General features: G+C 39.6%; 1 protein-coding gene across 3 annotated transcripts in view; it reads left to right on the top strand.

Annotated features, from left to right (window-relative positions):
* Positions 1-9,754: 9,754 nt before the first annotated feature.
* The window catches only part of LOC116788286 (transmembrane protein 263-like), a 205,023-nt gene continuing 192,521 nt past the window's right edge, over positions 9,755-22,256 (top strand). Inside the window, exons 1-2 of one of the 3 annotated variants that reach the window (XM_032690978.1) lie at positions 9,755-9,973; positions 20,706-20,796. In XM_032690978.1, coding sequence (XP_032546869.1) covers positions 9,770-9,973; positions 20,706-20,796 — 295 coding nt within the window. In that variant the 5' untranslated portion in view covers positions 9,755-9,769. Of the gene's footprint in view, positions 9,974-10,077; positions 10,323-10,363; positions 10,563-20,705; positions 20,797-22,256 lie in introns of those variants that run through there. The other 2 variants (XM_032690979.1, XM_032690980.1) reach the window with 2 other exon arrangements.

Here is a 22,256-nt window from a genome sequence, read left to right as displayed (position 1 = left end):
TAAAAATGCTTTTACACAGGTATTTTCCAGGTTTATGTCTGCTTTTGAGATCTCATGGGCATGTATAGAAGATAGACACTTTATAACGTTAACTCTGGATGCTTTCAAGAGTTAGAAATGTAGCAGTTTGACTGAGTTTGGTTTATTGCATTGCTGGGATTTGAGAATAGCTGCAAGTCAAAGATTGTGTTATCTTGGAAATCTCCGAACTGTGGCTTTTTGCCTGCATATTGTTGGTGAGATTCAAGAGCAGTTTCCATGCTGGAGCCATGTCATGCAGGCAGCCCTATAGCCTGTACTGGTACAGAAAATAATCTTCATATGCATTCTGGAGTCATACTGGATTCAACCTGCACATCTACTGCCACCTAATCTCCTAAGAGACTGGTGGCATTCTTGGAAAGGCATTGTTCTCTCTAGTGTGCTATCCATGCCCAGACTTCCTCTGCCTTGTCTCTCTGATGTTTATGAACAGCAGCTGATTTCTACGCTCTTTTTATCAGTGGAATAGATAAAGTAGGGGGAAAAAATAATTCAACAGGGAAATCTGAGAATCAGTCATGGTATCTTAGTGTCAGTTGATATTTAAGTCACACCTCTTAGACACCAATGTTGTACAGGGAAAAAAAAATTCAGTTGGTCACTGTCTTTCTCCTGGAGACTTAAAAGAACTGGATACCTCATGTACAGTAAAATTAAAGCAGGGAAAGGAAGAAGAGAAAAAGGTGACAGAATCGGAGTCCGTTGTATCTGAACCGGTGCTGACAGTTGTGGGATTGCCACAGCATCTTTTGCATGGAACTGCCATGCAAACTTAGCCCTTTTCCTGGCTGCAGCAGAGAACTGAGACCTTATGCCTTTAACATGTTGCTTTTAAAATAGCTCATATATTTTTCAGCAGTTACTAGAATCCATATAACTTGCCCATGCTTTTATCTCCAGGGCTAATATGCTAATATCCTATCTCCATAGTAGCTTTACAGTAGGTAAACCCAGGCCAATTTTTTTTCTTCTAGAGCTATCATTACCAAAGCACAACTCGCTAGTGGAGAATAGTATGAAGGAGATGAAAGAGATGAAAGTTCCCTTTCTTGGCAATAATGGTCTTACCACATTTCACTAGGCTTAGAAAAAGGACTAACTGTACATGCTAATCCCCATATGCAGGCATAAAAGCATAAGTGCATGCATAAATGCAGAAGCACAGGGTTTTGTGTATGGGCACTGTCTCTTGAAAGCACATAAGCATACAAACATTAACAAATATTTGCTCTGCAAGTTTTTTTTAAGAGTGTCTGAGATCTGTAACAGGCATTTAAACAGTCTGTGCAAAATTCTTCTGTGTAGTTTTGTGGTAAGAACAAGGCAAGAATCTCTTTCCTCCACCCCTTCTAATCCACTGCTGTGAGTTGAGTCCGAGATGGAACTGGATTCCTGTGAAAATGGTGGTTATGTATTTTACCATCAGCTCTGAAGCATTGTTGTGCACACTTTGTGTGCAACTTCAGTTAAATATTCAAAAATACAAGAAGATGTATCCTTTGACTCATGTCATGCCAGGCATTTTTTTTGTATGTGTTCCCCCATCATTCCTGTTCATGGAGCATCCCCTGTGCATGGTTTAATTCATGGTAAATTATTCCCTCATTCATGCAGCTTTTGCTCCAAGTAATTATCTGTGAGCCTCTGTTCTTACTGAAGTGAAACCAGCACCTACAGAATGAAAGACGGTCCTCTAGAGTTCATTTATCATCTCTAAAAGTACTAATTTTTACACAACTAATTTATTGATCAAAGAGTAATGGGATCAGTGTACTGGAACCTATCTGTCATTAGGAGAAATACTTATGCAGTTCTTTCCTGTTGAGCAGTCTAAAACTGGTTACAAGTCGAGATGATACAGAATACATTGAGAGCACTGCTGATACCAAGTGAATCTCCTCTTTCGATAGCAGGTACTTCAGGACATCAGTCTACTTTTGCAACACAATTTGGATAAAGCCATATGATGGCACTTAATCAGGATGCACATTTGCAAATGTTGACAAGCATCTTAAATGTAGTGGTAGACACCTCTGCAGGTAGGGCTGTCTGCTGGGATGCAATTCAACCTAGCAGAACTGGGCTATAAGACAAAATCCCTGGAATCTCAGGGCTCTTGATACAGAAGGAACTACAAAGCTGGCTATAGATGCAGCAAAGTTCTGCAACCAGTATGCAGAAGTAACAACTAACAACCTGAGTCTATCTGCTACAGTGCCTCTGATCTTAATTTCCCCCTGGTTCCCACTACTATCTGGAGAGAATCTCTCTCCAGCTAATTTATAAATGTTCAATACTGTTTAGCTGCTTAATTGTGCACCGGCATCCCTATATGGAAACAATGAGCAAAGCAGTGACCTGAGATTGAGCATTTGAGGGAAGGAACTCTTACCAGTGAAAGGGCAGCAGGGAGAGCCTGAGGAATGTCAGTGTATCGTCCTTGACTTCTTGACTGGTAGAAAGGTGGGCATGTGAAGAAGGCATGTTGCTTGGGCAGTAATGCCTGCTCAAGCTACACCATAGGGATGGTTTCAGAGTCCAAATACTCCATGTGAGAGAAGCCTTGAGGAATTCCTGGAGTGAATGTCAAGAACAGTATTTGTAGAGTAGGCCAAAAAATTAAAAAGCAAATCACCTTTCTACATATTTACCACTGCTATAAATAGTCAGAGGATAAGCTGGGAGAAGGTCTTCTTTAGAAAGTCTCTAAATATTCCTGATAGACATGTTAAGGGTGGTATGAGTGATCTAAAATACTGGATACTTCATGTCTTACCTACACTTAACCTACCAATGGCTTGATTAAAGAGCCTTGTTCTCCTTAACTGTGTCTGCCATCTCTGTTATAATAACTGGGAGAGAATTTTTGCTTTCTTCTCTTCTCCTCCTTGTCTTTGTCTCCTGGGACAGATTACTCACCTTTTCCCATCTGCAACTGTGGAACAATTTAATTTAAAGGGATGTGCATGTGTGGGCAATAGTGGCAAGATGGGATAAAGAAGATTGTTTCAAAGGAAGAATAGGGGAAAGGAAAATTCCACCTACTCAAAAAACAGCACAGAAACTCAGCAGGAATTATAACTATATATTAACCAAGTTAATATTTCATTAAGCCTTAACACTGTGAGGTACCATTTATGCTTGAATAAAAGTGTATCTCAGTTCAGTGTCACTAGTATTCTTTGAGGACCACAGATTCTGAGCTTGGAGGCTGCTAATTGATTTCTCATCCCTGTTGTTATCAATGTTGAGAAGAAACTTTACTCTGAAGAGGGGAGATCACAAAATGGATGGTAAATTCATTAGAGATATTGGCCAGAAGCATTGGTTAAAAGAAACACCATAACTCTGCAAGCATTAACATGTCAATGTCTCTTTCCCGTAAAAGAATTTATTCCCTGTGTAGGTGGAAAAGAAATACTTAAAACAAACAGATAAAAAATACCCTGAAAAGAGAGACACCACCATATGAATTCTATTGTTCATGATAGGGGAGAAATATTATCTAGAGCCTTGTTCTGGCATCCTGAGAACAAATGACTGGTGCTTCCAAATGTCAGCAAAATCTACTAGCAGAGCTTTGCTATCTGTACAGTTCAGAGTCTTTGGCATGAGTTCAAAGTAAAATATAATCTGAAATCTGAGAAGCTCATATGTGAATTCAGTTACATATCCTGGCATTTTGCAAGACTTTGAAGCCTACATAAAAAATACATTGCCTTCGTGCTCTATCACTAAAGGCATTTGAAATACAGCAGCTTTGTTAAGTGAATCCAAAAGTTCAAACTTGCTTATTTTCAGGGTTTTTCCCTCATTAAAGTTGTCAAAACTTGCTTTTATTGCGAAACGCATGGCTTTTTATGAAATGGAGCTTCCAGTTGCTTTTAAGGCTGGATTTTGCTATTAATATCATCTGAGTTTTAATTTTGGAAACCTATAAGCATAGATGCTTTCACAGTTTATTTGCTATAAAGTGATTTCAAATTTTGTTAGTTTATTCTTCTCAGTGATGCAAAGGTAACCATATGTTATATGAACAAACTGACTACATTTTAAAATTTAACTAAAATTAGTATCTTCTTCATTCTCAAAGAACAAAAATTCTAACTAAAAAGAACAATAATGTGAACTTTGGACAAAATAAAATTTTTGACCAGGTTGAGAATTAAAAAGATAGAGTATCTGATACATTGCTATTGAACTCCAAAAGACTAGCCCTATGGAAATTAGTGGGAATTTTGTATGACTTCAGTGATGAAGTCATAAATTTAATCTCTGAATGCTCCTATAGCTATTATCTAAGGAGCAGGAGATGCAACTGCTTTTATAGTTATGCTTTTATAGTGGCTCTTCTTATTTTATCATTTATGCCATCCTTCCATGTGGTAGCATTTTCTACCTAGTACATACTGTGTTCTGCAGGGATGTGCATGATATGAGATGCAAGGCTGTAAGAATCCTTGGTTGCCAACAAGGTGCCCTTTCTTATACAACCCATTTTGTAAAAAATCTCACTAGAAGAAGCCATCATCTGATGGTGGAAGTGCTTTGACCATTTAATATAAGAATCATGAAGTACCTCCTGTCACAATGTAATAGAAACTCATTCTTTCTTGGTGCTGTGAGAACAACCAGACCATGGCCATAGTTCAGTGAATCCTCATATCATCTTTGATGTATTTATTTTCTTGTCATGCTAACAGTTTTTGAGAGACTCTGTCACAGGTGTTAAACAGCTGGCCTCATTTAACAATGCTCGTTTGAAGAAATATAAGGAAAACATGATAGAGAACCAAAAATAATGATACAATAAGCCAAGCTGATACTGGAGTTCAGGTTTTTACACAATTGAGCAAAAAGCATTTGCATTCAGAGAAGTGGGCAGACTGATTACAGTACACCTCTAGAAGGTAATGGGTAAGTGCTCTATCTCTGTGCAGAAGGATCTTTAATGAAGAGATTTGAAATAGATTTTACATAAGAACTTTCCCAATAAGAGGGATATATGGTCACTAAACCTGCTTTATACATAAGGAATGTAATGCAGTATTTAGAAATATCAAAATCTCTTCCTTTCCATGGGTAAGATCCAGATGTCATGTGCATGAAGCTAAGCAATAATATATCAAATTCAGCTACAAATAATTTCAGAAACTATTAATAAGTCCCCTATTGTTACCATCCCCTAAAAGGGCATTCCAAAATATGCTGACCACTTATCTACACTAGATTTCATTCCTTTTTGTGATACCTCTCCTATTTCCTGAAAAAAAAAGACTTCCCACTGCCCAGGGGGAACTGTAGCTTACCTTTATTTCATGCAACATGCCAGTCTTTTGCTTTTAAACATCTTCACAGGAAAGGGCAGGTAGAAACCTGTGGACCTTTGAATGCTCCTTTCCACAGCTATGAATCATGAACCTCCAGTGACACAGGCAAATCACAAGATTGTCTATGCTTTTCCTGTTATACCATTAGGATTTATGGGTGTTTTAAAATGAATAGGAACAAGTACTTAAAAGGAATCAGTTCCTAAATTAGGCTGTTACTGATCCAGAATGTAGAAGGTTAAGTGATGCTCCTTGCTCTGTCACAAATGTTTTTTATGGCATCAGATAGCTCGTTCAGATTCCAGTGTAGGGTGGTGTTTAGGCAACTGACTGCTGTAAGTGTGTAGATTCCCTTGGTTTAGTCACCTTTGTGCCTTCAGAAACCTGAACTTCATTCCCAGAGAGAATTTTATGAATTCTCTGCTGGTGTTGGAATGTTCTCCAATATCCAGCTATCCAAAGCAGCAAGTATCTCCCTACCTTACAGGGATGTTGTAAAGGTGAAGTCAGGAAAGAGAGAATGAGATGCTACTGTACTGACAGCTATAGAAGCCTATACAATATAGAAATTCACTGGAGTTATCACAACATGAGTCCTTCACCAAGATGAAGCATGAGCAAAGGTTACTGCTTACATCTTTGCGAAGTTGTGGCTAATTTGTTTGCTGAGTGTTCTTGGGATTCTTGATAAGGCCAGTGGCAAATTTATTTTCTCAAGGTAAGGGAAATTTTTTTGATCCAGAACAGAGATGCCTGGAGGAGTTGCAAAAGCTACAGTCATTACTAATTAACAGTTTCATTGTCTGGAAATAATTTCCTTTCTACCAGGACCCTTTAGGCCATAAGCCAACTACTGCCACCATATCATGACCACCTGTTACAATAATTATTACTGTGTATTGGTTTTCTGTCTTATACCACCTGGCATTTGCATTTCTTTTGTGCTGCATTATGCTTTTTAACAGCAGGGAATGTGAAGGCTGTTCAAATGTCACATAGGGCAAGTATGTGGCTTAAGAAACTAGAGATGAAAAAATCATGGAGGTAAACAGGGACAACAAGGCAGGGCCATTCTGTTTTATGATGCCAGTCACCTGTACTCAAGTGGCAATATTGAAAGGTGAAACAGAACCTTGCACAGTCTAAAACAGATGAATTATCTCTGTTTAAATGTTTGAGACAACATTTGAGACAACATGAGTGCTTTAAAATGATCATGAGTTATCTCAATATGTTCAAATACATCTAAGGGAAAGCTCTATCACCCTAGGGATGTGATTTGGACTTTCAGTTGTTGATCAGGTTTATTATCTCTCAGACAGTGTCTGGTCATCAGTGCTGAAATCTCATCTCCCAAGGTTAGTAAATGTGACAGAAAGAAACCATTATGTTGTGCTACACCTGAGGAGTGTGCTTTCTAGTCTACACAAAAAAAAAATATGCCTGAATATCACTCTTTCACACACACACACACACTCACCCCTTCACAAAGAATGATAACTTTTATGAAATTGTCTTTCCTTTTCTTGTAGAAAGTTGTTCAGGAATGTACTGTGACCAAATCTGAAGGTCAAAATATTTTTTTTAAGTGAATATTTTTTAAGTGAGCAATGCTTTGGTTATGATGTTTGAGATCCTCACCCTTCACTGAAAATTCTAGGTAGGCAAATCTCTTAGAGTGATCTGCTCTTCAGGAATGCTGGGAAGGGAATTTCTGCATGAAAAGACATCATTTTTAATTTACAAACTGTGCAGTTAATGGAAGCATCTACATTAGCCTTTTTGCTCAATAGAGACACACTTTTGAGGTGAATCTCACCAGACCAGGCCTGGAGTGCATTAAATGAATTAAATCCTTTTGGATGAAACTAAATTGGAAAAGCATATTCCAGGAGCACAGTTATCACAGGCCTTAATGGGCATTCAGTCTAAAGTATTAAAGCTTGTTTAAAGCAATCACCCCCTGAAATATGTATAATAAGGACTGTTGTGGTTTAAACCCAGCTGACAACAATGTGTCCTCAGCACCAAGTATTTCACTGAACAAAATCATACCTCATGATACCACAAATACCTACTATCTGCTAGTAGGTATTTTGTTAGGGAATAATTTTGATAGCTGCTGAAATAGTTTCAGGACTAAAGTACTTTCTTTGCTTGGCATAAAGTAAACAAATTGCTATTTCCCATTCTTTGTCCCCTCCCCCCATTGTCTATCATCCAGAATATTCTGATTTTTTGGCTGGAACATTCTTTGAATGTTCTGCAGACATTGCAGACATTACTATCTAAAGTCAACTTGTTCAAATGATTGCACTCATTTTGAGGGGCTTAGGAACCTCATGAGAAATAATTTTATGTTCATCTGAAGTTCTGAATTTTAAATGGAGAAATGAATAATGTAGAGAAGGGAAAACATATTTTTCTTTTTTTTTATACTTTAGGCAATGTTATTTTATTGTAAATCAGGCTATAATTTACATATTAAACTCAACACAAACTGGATACGAGCTTCTTTCTTCTCACCAAAATGTGGATTTGTATTCTGCAGTTAAAAATTTAATATAATCTAATTTTACTAATACTATTGGTAAGATTATTTGATATAAATTTTGTTATTTGTGTTGAGGGAAGAAGTTATATTTTGATTATATTATTACAGTTAGTTTTAGATATCTAATGCATAGGTAGTATCTCACACACATGTAGTAGGTGTGCTTACATATAAACACATATATACATGCGTCTCTGTAGAGATTATTGTGGTATGGAAACCTTCCCTGAATTCACTGCCTTCCACTACTGGTCTCCTGAAAAGATTCACATGCTTGAAGTGAAGTATGTGTATATGTGCATAAGAAATTATAAATTATGCTATGAGAATCTCTGCCAGGAAAGGGCTGCAGAATACTTCCTCTGAGAAGTGATGCAGATAATTATTTAAGGCACAGGTGTGTTGTGAGAAGCAAAGGAAAGGAATCTCTCTAATTATCAGCCCATCTGGGGTGAGAAAATTACTTTCTTTGGTGTCTTTCAAGAGTTTCCTATTTAACTGAAAAATGGAGATGAGACTTATGGTACCACTCTACCTCTACCCTCTGAGGAGGTTCTGCAATTAGAAATGACAGTATGAAACAAACAAAAAGTTAACTGCTTTTCCTCCACTGTGCCCTGAGAGAAGGCATGTCTAACCTTTAAGCAATGTAATTGTTCCTTTTAGGGTTTCTGATTTAATAGGGTCCTCAAGAATGCTTTGGAAGACATACGTGGCTGCCAAGGGCATATTCTTTAGAGAAGAAATTGCAACATGTCTTAGTCAAGAAGTTAAAAAAAGGAACAACAGCAGGCTTTGCTCTTTTGGATTCAACCATTTGTTGAGTTGTAGTTATGTTCTCTACATATTAACTCAATATCACGTGTAGAATAATACTAAATCATAGAAAAATTAACTCTTATCACCAGCATTTGCTTATTTTTTTTTCCTCTATTACTTCACTGTTCTTTTTATTTTGCTTTGTGTGGCTTCACTCTTTGCACCAACCCATCCCCTAGCAGAACACAATGCTATCCGTGTGTGTGATTGTGCTAGATGATAGTTTTAATGCAATACACAAGAAAGAAAATTCTACATACTGAAGAATATTTCCAGATTCTTTTATCTTTGCCACCAAACTGCACTCATGTGAAGAAGCAGCACTGGGTACAGCCCCATCCCACAGGCTGGAGCCATGCTCCAATGGCTGAGGATAATGTGCAGAGGGCTAGAAAGCCCCAAGCCCTCCTAGTTACGCAGCACTCGACTTAGGATCGATTGTCCAGAGAAGGGCAACGAAGCTGGTGAAGGGTCTGGAGTGCATGTCCTATGAGGAGTGCCTGAGAGAGCTGGGGTTGTTTAGCCTGGAGGAGGCTCAGGGGTGACTTTATTGCTCTCTACAACTACCTGAAAGGAGGTTGTAGCCAGGTGGGGGTGGGTCTCTTCTCCAAGGTAACTAGGAATATGAAAACAACCTCAAGCTGTGCCAGGAGAGGTTCAGGCTGGACGTTTGGAGGAATTTCTTCATTGAAAGGGTGATTAGATACTGGAATGGGCTGCCCAGGGAGCTGGTGGAGTCACCGTCCCTGGAGGTATTTAAGAAAAGACTGGACATGGCACTTGTGGCCATGGTCTAATTGACACGGTGGTGTTCGGTCACAGGTTGGACTCGATGATCTTAAGAGGTCTTTTCCAACCTAACTGATTCTGTGTGATTCAGTGAACGCCGGCAAGCGTGCAGTGAGGGCAGAGCCCGAATAACTGGCTCCCCACCCTCAAGGCTGCCTGGAACCCTGCCTTCGCTGGAACTTCTCGCCTCCGCATCTCCCGGAACATCCCTGAGCGCTCCGAGCCCCCCACCAACATGGCGCCCCTGACCCCCGCGCTTCCTCTTCCGGCCGGGTTGCCATGGCGCTGCCCCCCGGCCCAGCCTCCCCCCGCCCGCCGGTGTGTGTTTACATCGGGCAGGAGGAGCCGGAGCCCCAGCGGCGGGGGAGAGGGGCACGCAGCCGACTGCCACCCGCCCTTCATCTGCACCGGGCGGTGCTCCGGGAGACGCGGCATGAAGGTGATGCTGGGGGCTGTCCCCGGGGCGGGGGGGGGTTCGCCTGGACCTTGGCGGCTCCCGGCGGCGGCGGAGGGGTAGGGGCCGGGCTCCAGGCGGGTACTAGCGGCGGGAGGTGGTGGCCGTGCGCTTCGTAACGAAGTACATAACTTCCAGAAGCTTCCAACTTCGCGGGGGATGTGGTATCGCTTCTTGGAACTGTCTCCCGAACGACTTCCCCCTTCTCTCCATTAAAAGCCGTATGGTTTCCTGCGGCACTGTGGGAGCCGGAGGAGGCTGCCCGCGCCTGCTGCCCTCCTGGGCTGCTGTGTCCCTGCTTTCCCCGGGCGTCTTCCCTCATCCACAGCATCTCGTAGGCGTTTCACTCCTCTGGCAGCCGAGGAGTTCCTGCCTTTGATGCGCGGCCGGGAGTGGCTACAGAGCTCACTGTGCTGCTTCTCTCTTAGGCCCGTCCGAGAGTGTGGGGGAAATCGTAGCCTTTCTCCTTAGTTTGCTGTGGAAAACTATTAGGATAGAGCGTATTTAACCTGAACCGGCTATTGGCTTCGGCGCCGTGGGAGAGGTGGACGCCGAGGCTGGCTGGGCTATGAAAGTAATATACAGGCTATCAGACGCGAGGTTGTGTCTTCAGTTGTGTTGGTTAGGAAGCAGCAGCGCTGTGGTATTGATTTTTATTCGGTTTATGTTGTCATATTTCTTTAATTTTCATGTATGCGACTTTTGAAATGGTTTCCTTTCGTTATTCAGCCTGAAACAGGCGGCACACCAGGCATTCCCTGTCTCCTGAATTTGTCTAGCAGTAGAAAAAATGTTGATTAGCTGGGTGGTAAGCTCTTTGAAGCAGAAACTGTATGTAGCTATGGTCTGTACCTATGCCGATGGAGAAATTTGGTTCGGGCCTTTCTCCAAGCATCTGAATCAAATAAGTATGTGTTAAAAGTTCACCAGCTTGTGCAGGGATTCTGGGCAGTGCACATGTGTCAGTCACTTGGGTAAACAATCGTCTCTGTGAACAAGAGGCTCTTAACCATAAAGGTCTGCACAGCTGAGAGATGAAAGAAAAGGGACAGCTTCTGAGTACATAAAATAAATATACATGAAAAGAACATCTCCTTCTATGCAGTGTTATATTTTGTTGTGCATTCATTCAAAACCTGATAATAAAAAGTATATTTTTTTCTTTCTCTTTGAATGCTTATTAGTTGAAATAGAGTGGGATAATAAAACTATGTATTGAGACAGTTAGTGTCAAATAGCACTATGGTTTTGGGTTGGTGTTGACTTATATTGTAAAATAAAAACTTCAGAGTGCAGTCTGAACAGTACATCCAGCTTGAGGCCAAAACTGAAAAGATTTCCTTTAGCTTCTGTTTTATTGCATGCAGAGTAAACATCTGCTTATTCCTGCTAAGCCCATTACTTCTGCCAAATTCCTCTTTTGCCCCACTAGAGTGGGGAAAGCTCATACCTATTTTAGATGGGCTCACTCAAAATACAAGAAGAGTGAAGTTATGTTCTGATTGCAAGGAAAATGTGTGTGTTTAGGGGGAAAGTTTGGGGCTTTTTAACCAATCATTTTTCAGGTATAAGCACTGCGTAAGAACTTTTCAATATAAAAGCACTCTTAGCTTGTCCTTTGACACAGTAATTTCTTTCCATGTGTGGTGTCTCTTGCTGTAGCAATTGCTTAAAGTTTTCTCTAGGTAAGATCATTGCAGATGATGCATGATTCAAAGTCTTAAGCTGGGACTGTGGATAATTACCTTTTTTCAATTAAGAAGTGGAATGCATCAAAGTGTGTAGTTTTTTTTACCCCTTTGAAAGGGTAAGGAGAGGAGAAGTGAGGAGAAGGAAGAGGTGTCTGTGTAGTGTGGGAGTTGGATCTGAATCCCTTTTATGGGCCTGCTCACAAATAGTTCAATGTGACTTTAAAACAAATGAGTTAAGTTGTTGATCATTACAAAGAATACAGCAGAACTAAGCTTTCTGAAAAGCTATAGTGCCATTTCTCTGAATCGTTGTCACCTCTTGGGAACTACGCTTGAATTTGTGTGGTTTAAGCAGCATTAGTTTTGATGCTGAGCTCACTGATGATGGTTAGCAGGTTGCTGAGAAGGCAGAGCAGTCAAAAGAAAACAAATTAATGCTATTGTGTATAAAGATGGTCTGCCTACTTTTGGGAGGGAAGAAGCAGGCAAAGGGAAGTAAGTGGTAACATCAGGTGAGTTCTCTGGAAGCGATCCTTTCAGGATCCATTACTAATGTCTGATCCTTGCTGAAGAAACTGAAGCTTGATGTATTTTATTTTTAGGTCAATCAAATAACATAAGTATCCTGTTAAAAAGGTAGAGTGAAATAAAGTAGTGTGGCAAACCAGTGCTTTAAAACTTGAGGTGTTGAAGCTGAATTGGATTCAAAATAGTCTTTGTGTACTTTTTTCCTGTTCCCATCTCTTTCAAGCAGTGTCAGTGCCGAAAGATAGTACCTCTGGGCCCATCCAGGCTATGCAAAATAGAAAACAGGTTAAAGCCCCTATTTCCTGCACTATAGGACAGGAATGAGAGGCAGTCAGCTTGAAAGTGGACCATTCCCATATGTAGGAACGCATATGTATGAATATGTCAGGAATGTTTTCTTTCTGTCAAGGGCAGATCGTCTTGATGGCAATGAAATACACCTTTTCAGGCTGCATTAAGAGCCTGGGTAACATGTCTGTCTGGGGGTGGGGGGCAGTTTCATTTCTTAGGGCAGGGGGGAGATGACCAAATCCCCACCTGTCCATCACAATAAGCCACTAATTACTGTCCCACAATACAGTACATTTCCAATCTTATTGTGTTGTGGCTGGACACTGGATTTCTCAGGTTAGGCAACACTGGAAAATGTTCTTGCATCCTTGCTAACTGAATCTCTTTGTGCGGTATCTTCAACTGGTGAATTGGTTGGGGCATTAGGATAGTCCCTGATGGTTACCTGGTGTGGTTGCTGCTGCACTGACTGCTTCTGACACTGCTCCTGTCACTGGTCTAACTTTAAGCCAAAATCAGAAGAATGAAAAGTGTCTAGAGTGTCAGGTTCATATTGATATTCTTATTTGTGAAAGCAAGTTCAAGATGTGGTTTCGGTTAAGTAACTGCTCCCCTTTTTATTAAATAGAAGTGACTCTCCAAAGTAGAATGAGAGCTTGTGGTGCTTTGACGTGTGCTGCGTTTTAAGTTATATATTTTGGGATAAGACGGGTGTCATAAATGGGACATTCCACTGAGAAACTTACAGCTATATTTAAGAGAATGACTTTCTGACTGCCTGTGATACTTGGTCTTGGCAGATGTATTTCAGAGATCAGATAAAGGCAAGATATTTTGAAGATGCAGCATCAAACATTAAGGAAAGCCCAAGCAAGTATTTTTCTTGCTTGTATTTACAGACAGCTCTGTTCCTTAAGAATGTCATGGATTGTCCTGTCAAGATGATGTATATGTTACTTTTTTTTTTTACATGTCTCCCATCCTGTTTAGCAGGGCTCTTGACAGTTGAAATGAAAAGTACTTGGGAAAGGAACAGCTTATAAAGAGAAGAGACAAGAGGTATTGCTTTCTATGGAGTATACAGTAATATTTTGTTTCCCTAGCATTTTTCCTAAGTGTGTTCTAGGAAGCAGGAGGAACATGAATGTAAGTGATAGAGTAAAAGGGAACATGGAGTGTAGATTCTGTAGATAATTTTGATGTAAGTATTTGCCTAAGGTTGATCACATCTGTTTATTGATAAATGTTACAGACTTTGTGGTGTTTTTCTTCTCACAGTGTTTCAGCTGAATTTCAGAGAGATGAGAAGAGGTTACATACCTTCAAAGATCTGAGCAAGGTACATTCTTACATAGCTGAGGGCAGTAGTAGAGCTCTTAAGCAGTGTCTTGATAAGAAATGTTCCTGGTTGAACTTTCTGGAAGTCACAGAAGTGGCTTGTGCTGGTGTTGGCAAATCTTACAATCTTAATGCGTCTGCAGAGCTGCTTAAGATCTAGTGCAATTCTTGAGCTTCCTTTCAGTCTAAAAACATTTTGGAGGATGAACCTGTGTACCTCAGAGATCCTCAAAAGTAAAAGGCAGCAGTTACCAAAAGCTATTGCTGCCCGAATGAATTCTTACTTTTTAGTTGTGTTGCTTGTGTTCTTAATGATCAAGTGTTTTCTCTCTCAGATGGCTGTTTAGTTGCCGAGTGTAGTAACTCTGTTTGGAATCTTGTATGCAGCAAGCTGTGATCTTTCTTACTACTTCTTGGAGTGAATTTGGAAGAAAATGAGATCTCTGTGAAGCCTGAAATAAAAGGGGTGTTATTGCTGACAGTAGTTCTGGCTGTCAAGTTTTGACATGTGCGTTAGGTGTGAAATTGGAGGGCTTGATAGTATCAGATGATGTAGTTTTTGTTCTGTAGAGTTAGTAAATATTTTATCTGAAAGGTTTCTGGTTTAAAACACTATAGCAATAAATGCATAGAATGACATGCTACACTCAAAGAGCTCTGATCTGAGTTCAAAACTCATTTGTAAGGAAGGAAATACTTAACTACCTAGCCATCAACAAAATAAATTTAAAAGTTATGTGGTAAATACATCATATTTCAATGTCCCAGCTAATTCCTAAATGTTCGATATTTTGCAGAAAATGCATTTTGAATTTCCTAATGAAATAAGGAAACAGAAATAAGTTCTGTCCTGAATAAAATATTTTCTATTTATCTTCAATTTCTAGCATTTAAAATTACTTTTAGGGTTTTTGAAGCAACTTTTTAACTTCAAATGGATTTGCAGCTTTTATTGTCTAATTTTTAAAAATGAAATTAAGATTTTGGCAAGATGACTTGTGTTTCAAAGTCTTCCAGTGATGTGTCTTGTGACTCTCTTTTAGGGGAGAGTGCTCATATTTTTCAAACTGGTTATATGCTTATGTGCTTTGAATTCAAGTCTTACTGTAAAAATTCCTATGTTCTAGCTGTAAACGCCCTTGAAAAAATTACTTAAATTTCAGCTCATTACAGCTAAAACAGTAATAGTGCACTTCTAAGGAAATGGAAGTCAGGTCATATGAAACCACAGTTACAGAATACTGCTTAATGCATCTTTCTATGAGGTTTTTTTCTTTTTTTTCTTTTTTTTTTTAATTGTGACTCCACTGAGGATAGCGAGAAGGGTATTACATTTTAAGTCTCTACCATGGTTAAGAAAATCTTAACAACCTCTGTTATGTATGCCTATTTTATTAGGCAAAGGACTTCTTGTTTTTATTTCAGACAAATTCCTCGTGTTGTCTGCAGCTTTTTAGAGTGGTACTTCTGCATCTCATTAGGAAATGGAGAATATTCTTTCTGCATAGTGCATTATCTTGTTTCTTTAGTCAAACTGGCGTTAATCATTAAATCCATCTGTCAAGAACCAGGCTAGAAAAAACACATTTGTAGTATGTTTGCTAAGTGTAGTTCTGTAGGAAGTGCAATAAAACTTCAGGCCATTAAGTCTTATTTCTTGCCTTTGGTTCACCAGCTCAGCTGTCTGAGTGATCTCCCCACCACCACCACCAAGAGTCTGTTGACAGACAGTGAATGACTGGCAGGATTTAGGAAGGCTTCTTCCCACTGAAATTATATAAATTAGTCAACAGTTATCAATAAGAGCTAACTGATATTTTGAGATTTCATTATTGGTATTGAATTGCTCTGAAATTGGTTTACTGGGATGCAAAGTCGTGCTTTGGTCCCACATCATTCTGTGTCAGGCTTGTCTCTGTTTCAGAAGAGTCTGTAGGTGTTTCTGTAATAACTCTTTTTCCTATGTATTAGCTTGCCCCCAACTTGAACAATTGCTAATTGTTTGAATTGTGCTGTGAAAGGGCACTTTGCCTTCATGTAACTTTTTTTTTTTCCGAACAAATGCAATTCAGCACAGTCAGGTTTTGAATATAAACTTCCCTGTGGGGGTAGTAGTTTAAAGTAGAATTGACAGCAAATTGTTCAGTATGTTTCAGGGTGGCTTTACAGCCTTCACACTGCTGCATGGCACCCTTCTGATAGTTGCGCTAGTTAAACTGCTTGGAGTGAGTGAGGAGTGTTCTCTTTGGGCCACATTGGTACATGATCAAATGAAATGTGGTTTGTTTGGTTTGTTTTTTGAAAACCACTCTTACATTCTTCCTGTGCTGACATTGATTTAGTATGTAAAATTCAGATGGAAAAGAAACGGTCAATCAAGACAAAATTCAGTATAATAATTCAAAATCCAGAACTGTCTGATCTACCATCGAGCAGACTGTATTGGCTGTTTGCTCTATAAATGGTGTCAGCTGCCCCATATAAAGCGTGAACATAAAAAGTGTAAACCAAGCTGTTTACTGGCATGCTGAATGGAGAATAGATTGTGGTGTCATTAGTGCTGTTGAAAATTTACTTATGCCAAATAAACCCTAATTTGGATTATTGACGGTACAAAAGTGTTTTGTTGATGTAAAAATAGGGTTTGGCTGTTCTGCTGAGAATAACAGAACTCAATCTGATTTGGCGTTTGTGACATTAAGACTCTCCTTGCCTCTTTTCTCCACTTTTGTTGTTGACAAAATTAAGTGTTGTTAAAATCATAGCCTCCCTAATGTGTTTGTCCAGATTTGGAGAAGAGCAAGTAATCTAACCAGATTTTTTAGCTCTTTCTTACAATGTACTTTGAACAGAGTGGTATAATTTTACACTACTGTCATCCTCAGCATTTCTATTTCTGTACTTTCCTTTAGTGTTCTAGGGAATTTATAACTGCAACTCAAATTGCCCTTGGGCTAAAACCTGGCACAGAAACTCTCATAAATGAACTTTGTTCTGCCAAATTAAAAGCAAAGCATCCATCAAGAGGCTTTCTTAAACATAGAGGAAAGTGAAATAAAATTGTTTATGGTTGCAGATCAATTTTATTCCCTCTGCAGGAAAAAATCCAACTGACTTTGGAAACCCCTGAGGTGTGGGTGTGCAATCAGTAGTGATGGCAGATTCACTGGAATGTTCCTATTGCATTTTAAAAAATTTCAGTGAAAGTCTTAATTCCCCAATATGCAGAAAACTCATTGCTGAAATAAAAGCTGCAGCTGCAACAGTTACCTGCCTAACAAAGGCACAGTGATAGTTTTAAACTTCCACTGTCTGAGTGTGCTTATCTGAGCAGTAGAGAATAAGGAGATGGCTGGGTAGTTATGTGCTTCAGCTGAAGGTAAGTACCTGTAGATCCTCAGCTCCCTGGAAAATGATGTCATCATGTTGAACAACCTACCCAGTGGCTGGTTGTTTAATTTTTTTTTTTTAAATACCCAACCCTATTGTTTTCTGTTGGTATTGAGACTTTATGTAATTGTGTAGAAGTAGACAGGGCATTGTGAGACACAAGCCACTTTCAGATATGGAAGATGGAAACATTTAATTCATATAAACATGAAATTCAAAGATAAGGTCTGTGAAACTTCATAGGAATGGACAGAGGAGGGATCCCAATTTAACCCTGTCATTAATTATGTCATTTTAGGAAAGTCTGATGAAGGTCAGCTTCATGATTACTGGATCTGACAAGCCCTTTGGAATCTGCAAGCAGTCAGCCTATTCATAATTTGAAGGAAGTGAAGCTGGGATGAAAAGAGCTGGTTTTTTTTGGTTTTGTTTTATTTGTTTGTGGTTTTTGTGATTTTAGAAAGGGGCAAAATATGCAAATATGCAGGAAATTGCGGGATTTAGTAGTGTGGATATGAAATAAGCATTCATTAAACCTGATGCAAAAATAGCCAGTGCTTTCACTATACTTTAAAAATATCATTGTAGCTTCCCAAAGCACTTAACAAACTGTCCTGTATTTGGGGATTATTTGTTTCTTCCCAGAGACCCACCAAGTCCTGTAATTCTTTAGCGGTGCATCTAACCTTTATAGTTACCAGTTGAGATGTATTTGATGCTATATAAAAAAGGTGTTGGACCTGTGCTGGGAGGCTTACAAGTGAGATCACAGATGTGGAGGGGTGAAGCCTAGGCTGCCATTAATTTTCCTCTGCTAAATTGCTTTATTGGAATTGTGCCTACATAGAATACCATGTCTGAAAGTCAGTATTGGGCAGAACATCATGGCTGGGCCTCGCGAATGAAGATTTGGGAAGGGCTCTACCCACATTTGTTACAAGCACGCTGGTGGCTAAATGGGCCAGTACGAGATAGACATGTCCAGTTGCAAAAGGCACAGCAGAAAGACTCCTTAGGTGGTATATTCTGCAAGACACGGTTCTTTCTGCGTTGTCTTTTCTCCTCGAGAGTGACCCTGCGTGTGTTCTCAAAGGAAGCAGCAGAGTTACAGATGGTGTGTCTCCAGACCTCCCGATTGCAGGCCAGAGTAGACCAGTTATGTTGATCAATATGGCCAAGGCTGAGATGTTGTTTCAGGGAGTCCTTGTTCCTCCTCTTCAGGGCTCCTCTCTTCGGCAGCCAATGGCAAGTTCACCACGGAGCACGATCTTAGGGAGGCAGTGGTCCTTCTTCCTTGAGATGTGCCCTGCCCAACACAGCTGTGTTCTCAGCAACATGGCCTCAGTACTTGTGACTGCTGCTTGTTCTAGAACAGATGTGTTAGTCACAAAATCTGACCAGTGGATGTTTAGGATTGTACAGAGGCAGCGTTGATGGAAGCGTTCTAGGAGACGGAGGTGGTGGCGGTAGATGACCCATGATTCGGAACCATATAAAAGAGTAGACAGCACAATGGCTCTGTAAACACTGATCTTGGTACTTTTCTTCAGGTGTTTATTTCACCAGACTCTTTTATGAAGCTTTCCAAAGGCCCTGTATGCCTTTGCTAACCTGTTGTCTATCTCTCTGTCAATCTTACCGTCCAAGGAGATGTGATTTAGGCAGGCAATTGAGGATTTGCATAGAGAGAAATAGCCTGACCTTGTGGGCTCTTAAGGAGAGGCTTTATGAGGAATGAAGCAGTTTCTTAGAGTGAAAGAAGTGAGATTCTAGGCTCAAGTCCAGAATGTAAATGAATGTGAAGATTAATGTCATAAAGGAAAAACTGGAGTAAAGTGTTCAGGAGGAAGAATGGAAATATGAAGATTTAGGTCAGGAAATAAATATCATTTTCAGTGGCAAATGCACAGGGAAAGTAGTAGCTAAAGCTGCAGATCTTAGAATTACTTCCAAAGGGTAGTCTCAGAACTGAGACAGTAAACTGCTGCTGAAGCCATGACTTTACATTCCTCCAGCTTCTGTTCTGAAAGCAGAAAAAGATTACTAATAAAATTGAGTATAATGGAGAATAGTATTTATGTTGTGTATTTCCTTTTGATTTTGCTTATCTAGGGGATTTTTTTAATGTCTTTTAGGAGTTCAGTAGGAATGGGAAGAAATAACAGAATTGTAAGATTTGTGGTTCTCTGAAGGTGAATAAAGGAAACTTGAAAGTTATTTGCCCCAAACTCATTTAATTTCTTTAATAATTTCTCACAGAATATATTCTTTTTCAACCTTTGATTGCCCTCCCTCCTTGTTGCCCTTCTTGGCCTTGGTTTTGGCATTTTATATTTTGCTATTCCTTAGCAAAATGAATTCCTGACCCAGTGAACAGTAAATTGACAGACTCTATTTCAATTTAAGATTATATACCATAATTAATGTAATGCTTTGTACAAAAGTAGAGTCTAAAAGGCCTAACACTGGAGCTGGCTTTTTACTTTTTTCCAGATGGCCTGTAGGGACTTTTTAGAAAGCTTGGCAGTTTCCAGTGTTGACTTACCTATTTGGAGCAATTGTTGTGACAGTCTCATGTATCTGTTGACTTAGATGCAGACTGGGCTGATACCGATTTGACTGGTGTTGGGGTTGCTCCTGAACTATGTGGGTATTTTGAGTCCTTAATACTCTGCTGAGACTGAAATAGTATGTGGTAGTTTGAAACTCAAAAAGCAACTACATTTTTATAGCTCCACAAGTCACGAAAATATTGTGTGTGCAAAGTGAGCTCAGCAGCCTTAAATACAGTTGTAAATCTGATGGCTCTACTCAAGTCCTTCCAGCAGTAACATTGCAGGGTCTTTAAGAGATTGTGAAGGCTGGAAAGTGGAAATGCAAAACTTTGGAGAGTAACTTTGTAATTTTTCAGGAATGGCTAGTTTGACATGTTACACATGGAGGTACAAATGGATGTATTGGGCATGTAGGGAAAAACTACATGGTCAGTGGTTAGAAAATTGCAAGTCAGTTTGCTCTGTTTTCCTTTGAAAAAAGAGGCATTTCAGAATCTGTCTTGATAAGACAAATCAAAGATTAGGATTTTTCCCTGTAAATTACAAGTGATGGTGAATCTGCTGACACCCTTGGTAAATGGAGATTTGAATTTATTATTTGCATTATATATGTTTTGGAAACAGTAATTTAGAAATTGTGCTTCACTGGTAATTTTCTGGTTTTCAATCTACTAAGACCCTTGTAACATTGCTTGCTATCTTAAAGGGTCCTCCCCCCCCCCTTTTTTTTTTTTTTTTTTTTACTTTCTGCTTTCTGTAAGTACTTTGACTGCGAACAAATCTCCCAGCAGCTTTTTTTCTCATCAGCTAAAGTGAGCTCCTTGTGTCTCTACTGTCTGGTGTATTATCTAGTCCTGTATTTGTTTTTGTGGTCCCTTTCTGAACTTTCTCCAATTTACCTCCTCTTGCTCTTTTGTTCTGCAGGGCCCTAGCTTAGAAACACAGATGGTGGATGATGAAACTGAGACTACAAGTGAAGAATTGCCTCCTCATCTGCAGGAAGAGCCTCCTGAAGGTACAGTGCTGGCAGTCAATATAAACTCTTTGCAATAAATTGCGGAAAATGTTCTGACCAAGAAGTCTTATTTCTCTGTCTGACTTGAGAGCTTATATCTGTCTATTTTCTGAGAGGGCTAAAGCTTTGTCAGTGCTGACAGTTGAGGCAACCTCCCAGCAAGAGGTCTAGCCAGCCCATAAGCTCACTTTTTGCATTCAAAAGAAGGCTTCACCCACTGAGGTGCAGACATTGTTCTGCATTCTCTTTAACAATATGGTTTCTGATTAAAATTGTCGTGCTCGATCATCCTGCCTGTAGGCTTAGGAATAAAATGCCTCCTCTGCTGTCTTGTTCATGATGTTTTGAGCCTTCATCAGGGAAGACTTTGTAAGTAGTCATTTTTTCTCTTGTTACCTCTCTCTGCAGCATCCTGCTCTTGAAATTGTCCCCAGCAGAGATTTGCAAAGTTAGATATTCTAGTGATTTTGTTTCTTTCTGCTGTCTCTCTTGGAAGCCAGTTTAGCCATCTGAGGAGGAGGCAGTGATACGCTGTAAATCAGCAGGAGGCTCAAAAATACCACTTCTAATTAAAAACCTTGTTTGCAATGAGATGCCCTGGATTTATACATGGAACAGATTTTTCCCACTGTGTAAAAGTTGTAGACTTTGTATATACGCAACAAAATAGGTGTTGGTACCTTTTGACTAGAAACTGCTAACGTTGCCACAAGTGATGATGCATTCTGAGCTTTGTCTCCAGTTCAGTGACTTTTAAAACACAATCACTCATAGTTGTTGTGGATGGCTTAAACAACCCAGAGAGTGATGATATTCTCATTAGCAACTTACTATTAAAATACCATCACATGTCTCTGGGATACGTAAAGTGTGTTTTGTATTTTTCCTTTAAGACAATAAGATGCTGATACAGCATTTATATTGACAGCCATTCTTAAAGGGAATGTGAACCAAGTAGATGGTTTTAGGAATTTGCTGCTCCCGTCCCTTCTTGTTGAGCATTCTGTTATAGTTTTCTTATTAAGTTGTAATTTCTTGGTCTGCCATTTCATATACCATGTGCTGACAGTTAGATATAGAGGTAAGTGAAAGGCGGGTTTCTTTTTGCAACTCCTGTAAAGCCAGAAGGAAATAAATGTGGAAAATGTTGTGATTACTATATATATACATGGAGGATATAATATTGCTATTCCCTCCCCTTCCTGTCTTTGTAAGTAATGCCAAGTCAGCATGTAATGACAGTGTATTGTTGAAGTAATAATTCTGGTCACTAGCCTGAGCTGATGATTACATGAGCCTAGAGGCTATATCCTGGAATGTAAAGCATATCTTGTCTCATCAGTTTATCAGGAATAGTACTAGATTTTGGACTATGGCTTTGAATTGAGTAATCAGAAGGGTTTTTTTTTAATGTGCCTAAGTATTTTTGCAAACCAACTTTTTAAAGTTGAAAGTAAGTG

This window comes from Chiroxiphia lanceolata, chromosome 6, assembly GCF_009829145.1.
Source record: "Chiroxiphia lanceolata isolate bChiLan1 chromosome 6, bChiLan1.pri, whole genome shotgun sequence".
Classification (NCBI taxonomy): domain Eukaryota; kingdom Metazoa; phylum Chordata; class Aves; order Passeriformes; family Pipridae; genus Chiroxiphia; species Chiroxiphia lanceolata.
This window is presented reverse-complemented; position numbering and strand designations above follow the sequence as displayed.